The 10,888-nt window shown below is 51.7% G+C and overlaps 2 protein-coding genes across 11 annotated transcripts; both read left to right on the top strand.

Annotated features, from left to right (window-relative positions):
* Positions 1–334: 334 nt before the first annotated feature.
* PAQR7 (progestin and adipoQ receptor family member 7) lies at positions 335–5,492 on the top strand. Of its 8 annotated transcripts, none has more exons than XM_041129009.1 (3): positions 335–590; positions 1,605–1,710; positions 4,161–5,492. In XM_041129009.1, exons 1-3 carry the CDS (start codon positions 571–573, stop codon positions 5,238–5,240), a joined length of 1,206 nt encoding a protein of 401 aa, XP_040984943.1. In that variant the 5' UTR covers positions 335–570; the 3' UTR covers positions 5,241–5,492. The 8 variants fall into 8 exon arrangements, 7 of the variants coding, with proteins under 7 accessions (XP_040984943.1, XP_029894793.1, XP_029894791.1 ...); XM_041129011.1 differs by lacking the exons at positions 335–590; positions 1,605–1,710 and adding exons at positions 2,917–2,959; positions 3,189–3,310; XM_041129010.1 differs by lacking the exons at positions 335–590; positions 1,605–1,710 and adding exons at positions 2,945–2,959; positions 3,123–3,310.
* LOC115351762 (aurora kinase A and ninein-interacting protein-like) lies at positions 5,485–10,489 on the top strand. Of its 3 annotated transcripts, XR_005934078.1 has the most exons (4): positions 6,048–6,629; positions 7,097–7,232; positions 9,118–10,157; positions 10,402–10,489. XR_005934078.1 is itself a non-coding variant. In XM_030038928.1 (3 exons), the coding sequence occupies exons 1-3, from the start codon at positions 5,492–5,494 to the stop codon at positions 10,071–10,073; spliced, it is 1,176 nt and encodes a 391-aa protein (XP_029894788.1). In that variant the 5' UTR covers positions 5,485–5,491; the 3' UTR covers positions 10,074–10,277. The 3 variants fall into 3 exon arrangements, 2 of the variants coding, with proteins under 2 accessions (XP_029894788.1, XP_029894787.1); XM_030038928.1 differs by lacking the exons at positions 6,048–6,629; positions 10,402–10,489 and adding an exon at positions 5,485–5,575 and having other exon boundaries at positions 9,118–10,277; XM_030038927.2 differs by lacking the exon at positions 10,402–10,489 and having other exon boundaries at positions 9,118–10,277.
* The last annotated feature ends 399 nt before the right edge of the window (positions 10,490–10,888 follow it).

Here is a 10,888-nt window from a genome sequence, read left to right as displayed (position 1 = left end):
AGACAAGGTTGCAATCGGGGTGTGTGAACAGCCACCCAACTTATTCAGTATAAACACTCTGTTCTGAAGTATTTCGCTTTAGTAAGTGCGTTCCCTCGGAGGGAGGAAGCTTTGGGTTTCACAGCTCCTGTTAATGTCAAACACGCGGTAGCGCTGGTCTTGGGGAGGCACACTTGGTCCTGTCTTCCCCCTTTTGTGTCCTTGATCTTGAGGCTTGGCTACCAGGTTTGTTTTCAAGTGAACTCCACACCTGGGGCATCTGGCACTGCCCGGGTGACAGACTTGCATCTTCTGAGGATGGAAGAGCTGGTAGAGAATTTTTTTTTTTTTTAAGGGGCTAATTGAGTCCTGGACCACTTGACCTGTCTTCTGGGGTTTGCTAAAGAAGGAACCTCAGTTTAGAAAGCTTTCATGCATCATATTAACCACTTTTGATTGCATCAGAGTTGTACTTAACCAAAAGCTGATATTACGTTGTTTGAGTGAAAGAAGAGCAGTGAGATAAAGCCAGGCTTCATGCACAGGAAGGCTGCGATCAGATCCTTTCCCTGAAGGATTTTCAGAAGTGTTATGATACTTCATCATTTAAGGTAAGAGAGACTGTACTTCTACCTGTTGGGGAGCAACCACCCATCTGCAGTGGGGTCATAGTGTGGTTTTGGGGTTTTTCATGGCATATCAACGTTGTGTAAGACGAGAGCAGGGGATGTGGGTCAGGATCCACCCCGGGAGGTGAGGAGGACAGGGGAATACAGAGCTGCGCTTTGAGACCTGCTACATAACGTGGTTAGGAAAGATGCTGAGTGTCTCTAGCACCACAAAATGGAGGTTTAAGTGATCACTGGATCAGTTCCCATAGACAAGATCAGGCATAATTAGCAATCAAAAATGGCTCTTCATTTTAACGTATTTCTTTACCTGCTGAGAAAGGACCAAGTGTCCCAAATACTGTGTGTGGGTTTTCCCCATCTTCTCAAGGGGTGGGGGAGGAGGATGACAGCACTGCCAAAGCCCAAATGGTGTTAAGAGCAGAGAGAGATGTTAAAATGTGATTTTTTTGACTTGCCAAAGCTGTCAGATCGCAGCTCGGGGCCTTCTGTTCCCTTGTCTCAGTTCTGTTTTATGTGGTTGCCTGTGTTATTCTTAACTGGAGCTTAATGCCCGGGGCCTGAGCTGGGTCTGGTTCCTCTGGGAGCTGCGGGGGGGGGGGGGGGGGAAATGAGATTGGGGGATGCAGATAGCGAGAGGGTAGTAATGATCTGAGAACGGAGTAAGGGGAGGGGGGAAACTAGCATGGAGGAGATGGTGCTCAGGCAGGAAAACAGTAATGCCCTCTCTGGTAGGGAAAGCCGGACTATGAACAGGTTGCTTGAAAAAAAAAAAAAAAAAAAAAAAAAAAAAAGGACAAAAAAGCAGCTCTGCAGCTGTATTTCCTAGGCTAGGCAGCCCAGCCCGCGGTAGCAGGTTACAAAATAGGTGCTGGCCCGTGTCACGGGTGCGGTGGGGGCAATGGGTGAGGTAACGATTCAAACCAGCTTTTGGGGATGGCGGGGGGGTCGGGACAGAAACCCCACCGGTTTCCTTCATCTCCCCATCTGAGACAGGTCAGTCATTAAGGAGAGAAGCCCAACCCGGATGGAAAACGGCGCATCCTCCGTGTGCTGCCGCCTCCCGGAGCCGGGGACCCTGCCCGGCGGAGCCGCGGGGGGGGGGTAAGCGGGCACGGAGGGCTCCGGCGGGGACGGGGAGGGGGAGAAGCCGCGGCCGCCGCCGGTGTTGAAGCCGGGGGGGGCGGTGAGGAGGTGCAGCCCGGTCCGACGGGGAGGGGAGCTGCGGTGGGCTCAGCAAGTGCCTTGGTGAGAAGCGGGGGGGGTCCCGGGCAGCAGGTCCTGTCAGGGTCCAGGGCCCCAGCGATCCTGACCTCCAGCTGCACTCGTGTCCTGAAAAACACACCACCACCCCACCGGGGAAAAAAAAAATATTCCGGGGTGGGGGGGGGATCGGTCCCTGGCTGCCCCAGAAGGGGTTTTGGCAGGGCTGGTGCTGCTGTTCTGCCGGCAGGGAGGAGAGGCTGCCCGGGTGTGGGGGCTCGGTGAGCCTGTGCTGAGAAGGAACCGATCTTCACTTAAACGTATTTGTGCTCTAGAAGGCTAAATATAGATGTAGGTACGGGAGCAAACAGGCGTGTCAGCAGCTGGGGGCTGAGTCTGTATCATTAAGAAAAAATTCAGCAGGATGGGTGGATGCTGCTTGAGAAAAGAATGCTCTGTAGGATATAACAGGCAATGCTACTGACACCTCGTAGGTACGTGGAGGTTGTTCAGGGTACAAGCCAGATTAATGATTTCCAGCACCGCACAGGATGCGCGCCGTTTGTTAACTGAGCATTGCTCAAGGCTTCGTAGCTGGGAAGAGCTTTGCAAATTAAGTCCTGCTGCAACAAGTTTCGGAGGACCTGATGTAAACACTGCTCCCTTTCCTGCCTTGTGCTTGGCTGCTCTGAACGCAGCTTTTCCTGCTGCTTTTGCCGCAGCATTCCCTGAGCAGAACCAGGGGTGACTTTCCTGTAGGAATTTGTCTTCTGGCAGCCGTGAGGGCGGTCAGACATGGTCTGGAGGTGAGCCCCCTCCCCATGTACCCAGGTGTCTTCATGGGCAGCAGCAGCAGCCCTGGCACAGAGGCAAGTTAAGTTCTCCGAGCGGCAGAAGGGCAGTGTTTTCTTCCAAACCGCCCATCGAATTTTGGTCAAAATAGCTTAACCTTGGAAGTTCTGCTTTTGCCCACATCTCCCCGGCAGGACTCGAGGCTGTTTCAGTTCAGTGCAGCAGCTGCAAGTGCGGAAGAGGTTTATGAAGTTAATTTTTCACTGGCTGCCTGCGCATGTTGCAGTGTTACAGGAGGGTTTAGGAGGCCAAGCGAGGGTCAGGATTGCCCTCTGCCAGGTACTGCCCTGAGCCAGGTGAGTTGTTTTTGGTGTGGGGCCTCTTTAACCAGGTGAGGTAGGGAAAAAAAAAACATTCAAGAGGGAAGCTGAGCAGCAAACAGCCAGTTTTTATCTGTGTCTGTGTTCCTCAGCTTCAGGCAGGCATGAGTTACAAACCTCTCTACTCCATTTTGATTAGGAAATTACAGAGATTGTTAAAATAAACAGTTCCAACCCCTCCTCCTCCTGTTCCCAAACTTTGAAGAGCTTTTCCTGTCTGAGCTGTCCCTGAAACAACTGCGCTTGCCAGGAGTTGAGGCGTAAATCAGCACTGCAGCTGGACAGGAGTCGGGCTGTCTTCTTCAGAACTTGTCTGAGCAAGAGCAGGTAAGAGGGGGGAAATCTCATTTTGAGCATGTTCTGTTCAATAGGTTTTTAAGGCTGCCGTGACAAGGCAGAACAAGCCAGTAAGGCTGCCTTTATCTTGGTGAGGACAGCAGCTTCAAAACTGTAAATATGGAAGCGCTTGCTCGCAAAGATTACGCTGCTGGGTCTTGGTGATGCAACAGGATGAACTTACTCGAGCCGCATTGTTTTTGTGCAAAGCCACATGGAAAATCGGGAGCTGAAAAAAGACAGTAAAAACTTGAAACACAGAAGTTGTGTCTTCTGTTACTGGTGTTACAGTTATGTTCTCAGATGCACCCCTTGTGAGGCAGAGCAGGTCACCTCACTGCTTGTGGGAACGCGGCTTGTTGTTATTTGTAAAGATAGATACTGCAGGCAGTTTAAAAGGGGGAAACTCTGGGCTGCTCCTGGAGAGGGAAGTTTGTTTAGGATGTTTAGTTTGTTTAGCAGTTCCCAAACTGCTGGGAAGGGGTGAGCTAGGAACTGATGTGTCCTGGTGTGTTAATTATTGTCAGTTAACCCTGTACTGGTGTCCTCTACCTCTGTACTCCTCCAGACAGTCTGTTGCTTGTGCAGCATGGGGCACTCCAGGGGTTCTTAAATCTCCATTCAGCCTCCTTCCTATTACTATTTTTGGTGATTCTTTTGTTTCAGCTATAATGAGGCCATCCTCCAGTCACACATGATTTTACATATCTTTGGAAAAAAAAAACCAAAACCAGACAAAGCATTTAAACGGCCCCTGCTTGTTGATTTGGGTTGGTTTTTCTTTTTTTGGGGGTAAAGTCACTATTAAACCCCACAGCAAAACTTCCTTTCCATCCCAAAGGTTGTTCTGTGTGGCGGTGTCCTGGAGTTTGGCTGCATCATGGCAACGGTCATCACCGAAAAGCTTAGCCGCCTCTTCATTAACCTGCGGCAGGTCCCTCAGCTGATGGCCCCCCTCTCCCCTTCCACCGTCAGCAGCTCGGAGGTGCCGAAGGTCTTCTGGAAGCCCTACATCCACACCGGCTACCGGCCAGTGCAGCAGACCTGGTGCTATTACTTCTCGACACTCTTCCAGCAGCACAACGAGGCCATCAACGTCTGGACCCATCTGGTGGCAGCACTGATCCTGCTGCTGCGGTTCCAGCAGCTCTCGCAGCGGGTGGATTTTGGGCAGGACCTGCACGCCCAGCCCCTCCTCATCATCATCGTGGCGTCCATCACCTACCTGACATTCAGCACCCTTGCCCACCTTCTGCAGGCCAAATCTGAGTTCTGGCACTACAGCTTCTTCTTCATGGACTACGTGGGGGTCGCCATTTACCAGTACGGCAGCGCTCTGGGGCACTACTACTACGCTATCGAGCCAAGCTGGCATGAGAAGATCAAGGGGTTTTACATGCCAGTGGCTGTCCTGTTAGCGTGGCTGTCCTGCGCCGGTTCCTGCTATGCCAAGTACCGGTACCACCAGTCCGCTCGCCTTCTGAGCCGGCTCTGCCAGGAGCTGCCCTCCAGCCTGGCGTACATGCTGGACATCAGCCCCGTGGTCCACCGCATCTACACCGCGCCGCCCTCTGAGCGGGCTGACCCGGCCCTTCTGTACCACAAATGCCAGGTGCTGTTTTTCCTCATTGGTGCCTTTTTTTTCTCACACCCTTACCCCGAGAAGTGGTTCCCCGGGAAATGTCACTTTTTTGGGCAGAGCCATCAGATTTTTCACGTGTGCCTGGTACTCTGCACGCTGGCGCAGATCGAGGCAGTGGTGTTGGACTATGAATCCAGGCGACAGATCTATTCCACTCTTCAGGGTGATTTGGCGCATAACTTCTCTGCCCTGTGCCTCTTCACTGTGACCTGCTCTGTCCTCACAGCTGCGTACATGGCCCGGAAGGTGAAGAACAAGTTGAGCTTCAAGGAAGAGTAAGAGCCCTGAAGGAGAAGCAGGTGACCTTACCTGAATGGTTCATCTCCAGCCAGCTGTGGTGATGCTGGCACAAATCTGGCCACAAACTTTGAGGAGAAAAGGAATTAAATGCTTCAGGAACTAGTGGTCTCTATAGGGAGGGAAAGTAAGAGCTGCATTTTATGCTTTTTTAAATTCAGAATTAGTTCCAGCTCGCTCTTAAAATGGTACACTGGTTTAATTCATATGTCTGAATAAACAGTGGGAACAAAATGTTGTTAGTGCTGCAGCTCTGTACTCTTAACAGCGGTGGGCTGGGAAAGGTTCTTGGAAGCTACCAGGTCTCAAAGCAAAAGGTAAGGAGCTGCCATCTGGCCCCCCATTAGTGGTGGCAGAATCTAACCTGTGGAAACAGACTGAGGTGAGCTTGTATAAACCACAAAGGAGGGTAGAGCATTTATTTAATATCACTTCAGGCCCCTTTTATATGGCTTAGGGAGTTGTACAGAGCTATCTGTGCAGTGAGAAGACCCTGTCCCTTACCTGGTGAGAGTGTGGGGTTGTGAGAGAGGTAAAAGTGCAGTAAGAGGAGAGATGGAGTGTGGCTGGGGCTGATGTGAGGGAGGCTGAGCCCCAGTGCAGCAACAGGGACCTCTGCACCCCCTGGGGTGGATGAGGCCCTCTCAGCAGGTGCTGGTGTGTTGGCTGCAATGGTTTGAAGCATGCAGCCTGTGGCTGCCCTGCACCTGCACCTGCGGCTTGTAAAGACAAGATGAGAGGGGCTGGGGGGGGGGGGGGGGGGGGGGTGTCAGGGCTTGGGTTGTTCAGCAAACCGCCGGGCTGGGGGCAGGAGAGCATCAGGGAGAGGAAAAACACCAGGTGTGTTGTGCTGCTCCCCCTCTGACCTGCACAGCAGCCCCTGTTTCTCCCGCCCCCCCCGCTGGCATCTCTGCAGGCACTCGCCCCCATCTTGCCGAGGAGCCTCTGGCACCGGCCGCCCCTCTCCCGCCGCTCAGAAGCCGGTCCCGGTCCCGCCGCCATCAATCTCCTCAGGGAGCCGCCGCTTTATAGAGGGCACGGCCCAGGGTGGGCGGGGCTCGACCTGCCGCTCATCCCGCCCGGCCGCTCGGATTGGTCCCTCTCTCCCACGAGCGCGCGCGGTAACCGTTGGCGGCCGTTAGGCGGGGGCGGAGCCTGGGGCGAAGGCGGGAAGAAGGGAGCGGGGCCGGACCCGGCGTCTGAGGTAGCGCCCCGGCCCCGGCCCTTCCTCGGGGCCCCGCTGAGCTCCGCGCTCCGGGAGACCGCCCGGTGCTGGGGATGAAGCGCAGGCGGAAAGGGGACGCGGCCCAGCAGGCCGAAGCGTGCGATGTCTGGCTGGATACCGCCGAGCTGAAGCAGAACGCGGCGCAGGTGTGGGGCGTCCCGGCCGGGGGGGGGGGGGGGGGGCGCTGCAGCCAGGCGGGATGTGCCCAGACCCCCGTCCCGAGGGAGCGTGTGGTTCCCGGGGGGGTGGAGGTGGGAGATGCTGTGGTACTGCGAGTTCGGGGTGGCTGGCAGAGCGAGGCTGTGAGTCGGGTGCGGTGGGAAACTATTTCAAGAGGCGTGAGCGGGGTTTAACAAAGCTGGGACGGTGCAGGACGGCAGGGACAGCCTGCAGCCTCCGTCCTGAGCCTCCTGCTCAGGGTGACCCTGCTCGAGCAGGGAGTCGGACAAGGTGAGCTGCGTGGGCCCCTTCCAACCTCAGCCATTCTGTGATGGTGTTACAGGAAGAGTTGGACCGTTTAACAAAGGTGGGAACTGTGCCACAATGCTGAAAGAAGGGTAGAATTGTTTTTAGCGGCTATATTCACTTTCCACTTGTTTCTTTCCCTACCCAGCCTCCTGTAGCCAAACCAAAAGCACCTAGTCGAATTCTGGAAAGGAAGCACGCCTCGGTCGCTTTCACGCAGACAAGAGCCTCTCAGCCACGCACCAAGCAAACCATCATCCCCGCCTTCTTCAGCGCTCAGACAGGTAATGGGGAACAGCGTATGCCCCCATAGGAAAGGAGTTTCAGGCCATCATAGGAAAGCCATCTCGCTTTATTTCTTGGCAGCTTTACTAGGCAGAAAAGTGGATTTTCTAGTGAAGATGGTAAAGGTTAAAGGTTTGAACTCCTAGAAAGGATTGTATTGTGATGGTTAATCTAAATGCAGGCACCTTTTACAGTCTTAGACCAAGTAGCAGCAGTTGTAGCCAGTCTTTGCTGGAGAGCAATCTGAACTCTAAATAATGCACCGGGCTTTACTCCCTGCAAAACTGAAGTTTTCAGTGGGACACTGGGATGCCTGACTCAGCCCGAGCGCTGACACAAACCATCCAGGTGGCAAAACGTCCAGTTCTGGGTTGCCCGATGGTATCACATAAAGGACAATCCAGTTGGGAACACCACTTCGGCTGGGGCAGGGCACAGTCTGGGCAGGAGCACCGAGCCCGGAGGTGTCCTGAGGGCAGCTCTCCCTTCCCGGGGAAAGCGCAGCATCCAGAGCGTTACATGCCAGGTTTTCTCTAAACGAGGGCAGCCCTAAATTGTCAGTTAAATGCCCTTGGAAGAACATTATAGCTGGAAGTGAAAATTAATCTTATGTGGTTCAAACCACCTCCCTGTAAGGGGAATCAGCGGGAGGTGAGTGAGGAAAGCTTTTTATGAAGGGTTGGACAAAGCATTTTCTGAAGAATACAGTGTTTAATCCTAACTGAACCAATGAAGGAATCGCAAGGGAACTGGAATATTTAAGCTAATTAAGCCAGCTCACAACCTCTGTGCTTTTGAGGCTGCTTTTGTGCTCTGGAATAGAAGCAGCTGGGATTTGTTCGTGGGTCTCAAATTAACAAATATAGGGAAATGAAATGGATGCAGGAACCAGCAGTGCAGGATTGTGTAGTTGTTTGTATATTTTAAGTTGTGTAATGGCTAGTTTATCAACATTGAAATAGTTTAGCAATAAGCAGATGAGAGGAAGCATTACCTAAATTGTACAATTCAATTATTTGACAGGATTTTTGTGTTGTGACAGGGCCATTGATGGTTTTTGCTTTGGATTCGTTATTCCTACTCCTTTTGAATGTGTTGTGTGCTCTCCTCTTTTTGTCATTTGATTCCCTCGATTGTGTTCACTTACTCACTGTGTGTGTTTGGATTCACTGAATGCTGCTGCTGTTTGTCAGAGGTCTGTAGGATTTAAGATGCTGGAGTATTTCTTATTTATTTGTTTTTTGGTTTTGGTTTGGGTTTTTTTTGGGTTTTTTTTTTTTTGTTTGTTTTTTTTTTTTTAGCTTATCCTGAATTGACGATGAGTTCGTATATATATTGAGGTTGTATTAAATTTTATATTAAATGGTTTCAGAAGCAAACATGGGACTTGATGCCTTCTTCAGGTGATGAAGGCAAGCTGTAGAAGTTTCACTGTGGAGTTTTGTGGGTTTTTTTTTGTTGTTGTTGTTTGGTTGTTTGTTTTTTGGTTTTTTTTTTTTGGTAACTAACTGTTGAGCTGCTGCTTTTAAAGGCAACATCACAGGTGAACTGCCTGGTAGGCTGAGAGGAGGAAAGCAGAGAGGCCAAAAACTGGAGCAGCTGGAGATGCAGTTCTTGCATCTCACTTGAGGGAAGCTCGCTTAGTTGAACTGCTCCAGTGTTTTAGGCTGCCATTCCATGGCAGGCTCAGCAGCACAAACACAGATGACCATGAGGCAGCAGCAGTGCTAGTCTGGTGTCGAACAGTCTGCGTGGTGCTACTTGAAGGAGCAGTAAAGCGGCAGTTCTGAGTCAAGCGTCAAGGAATGGTGCTGTGGGTAGTGACTAACCCCCAAGAAATGTGTGTGCCAGCTCAGGCTTTAACCAGTTCTGTGTTGTTTTCAGATGAAAAAGACAAAGAAAACTCCAGGCCATCTCCTTTCATCCTGAATGAAGACTGTAAAGAAAAAGGTGTTTCTTTGCCTGCCTACACTGTGAAGATCTTGGCTTTGCCGCAGATGGAGGAAGCCCAGAAACAATCCTTCAGAGCCAAGGAGGTGATGGTGCAGGTTACACCCCAACGTTGTGCACAGAAAGCACCAGCCTCGTCGACTCCTTTGCCAGACTCTTCGGTGTTACAAGCAGAGTCCCACAGCAACAGTGAAGCCTCCTGTGGGGCGGGAGAGGATTGCTGCTTCTTCAGTTTCACCCAGGATTCAGGGGGCAACCGGATCATTGCTCACAGAAATGAGTCTGGTGTATTTGCTGGAGAAACAGTTTCAGCAAGCGGCAGCATAACTTCAGACTGCGGGATAAACAAACAAGCGGGCCAGCTGTTCCTGGAGGCGGCAAAGACCAGACTTGATTTCCAACCAAGACTTGGTGCAAACCAGAGCAAGAAACCACACCAATTGAGTAGTGCGAATTCTATAATTGATTTCTCTGAGACTGAGAATATAAATCCTACGATAATGAGAGACAGTACCTGGGCTGCTGGCGCTTATTCGTCTCCACAAAGACTAGCTAGAGCACAGCCTCTGAGAGAGCGCAGCCAGAACGCTGGTGCTGGTTCAGCCGAGGAGGGATGGGGCGGTAAGGCGGGACTGAGCAGTCCCTGCAGGCTCTTGTTCACCCAGGATTCCGAGGGGAACAGAGTAATCGCTCACCGCTGCCAGAATGTCCCATCTCCTCACAAGGACAACGGCAGCTCTCGCAGGCAGCTGCCCGACTCTCCCTCCGAGGGCCGTTCCAGCGATGCTGCAAAGAGGAGCGTGAGCAAACTGGGGGAGCAGTGGTTAGATGTGTGCTATGATTTACTGTTCACGCAGGATTCAGAGGGGAACAGAGTGATTAAACACTGATAAGTGACCTTGAATGGGTCGCCTGTATGACCTCTTGTGAAGCCTCAGGAAAGCGTTATTTTGTAAGAAAGCGGTCAGAATTAGGTAAGTGTACCTGTTGTTTCTGTATGTATGGTCTAGCCAGCATATGCAGTAGACCCATGCAACAGCAGGACCTCTTTGTTCTCTGAAATTTTGCTTTAATAAAAATAAAATTTTGAAGAAGTATGTTTATAATGGTTTGACTGTTTCAATCATGATTTCAGCCTGTGTGGCTACTGTCTGGTGTTTATGTAACATGCTGCTGTCCAGCCTGAAAGAGTCCGCTGCTAACCTGTCTATTTCTTAGGATCCTGGAAGTCCAAATGTAAAGGTTTTCTAGGCTCAGCTACATTCTGCTTATCTCAGAACCGCGGCTGTGCCAGCTCATGTGTGTGGCAATAACGGGAGGCTCACGTGTTTCAGCTTGTGTGTCTGTAGTGGTGAAAGATGCACCTCTGCTAGCTGCAGGTGGGATCACAGCACTGAACTGCTGTTGCCAGACTTACTGGAGGTTTAAAGTGAGGAAGACTGTGACAAGGGAGGAACTGACACAGTGCATCTGTTCTGGTAAGTCTGAACTGTAATCCTAATGTTGAATTCGTAGCTCTTTCACAGGCGGAGATGCACCTAGATGCAGCGGGGTGTGCCTGCAGGGGCTTAGAGCTGCAGGTTGATGCGGTTGGTCTGGCCCTGGTGAGGTGAAAAGCGGAGCAGTGAGTGCTGCGGGCTGGAGTAAGAACTAGTCAGTATTGGTTTAACTGCGTGTGGCAGCTGCCGCCGTGTCTCACTAACAG

This window comes from Aquila chrysaetos, chromosome 16 (assembly GCF_900496995.4).
Source record: "Aquila chrysaetos chrysaetos chromosome 16, bAquChr1.4, whole genome shotgun sequence".
NCBI classification, from domain to species: Eukaryota; Metazoa; Chordata; class Aves; order Accipitriformes; family Accipitridae; genus Aquila; species Aquila chrysaetos.
This window is presented reverse-complemented; position numbering and strand designations above follow the sequence as displayed.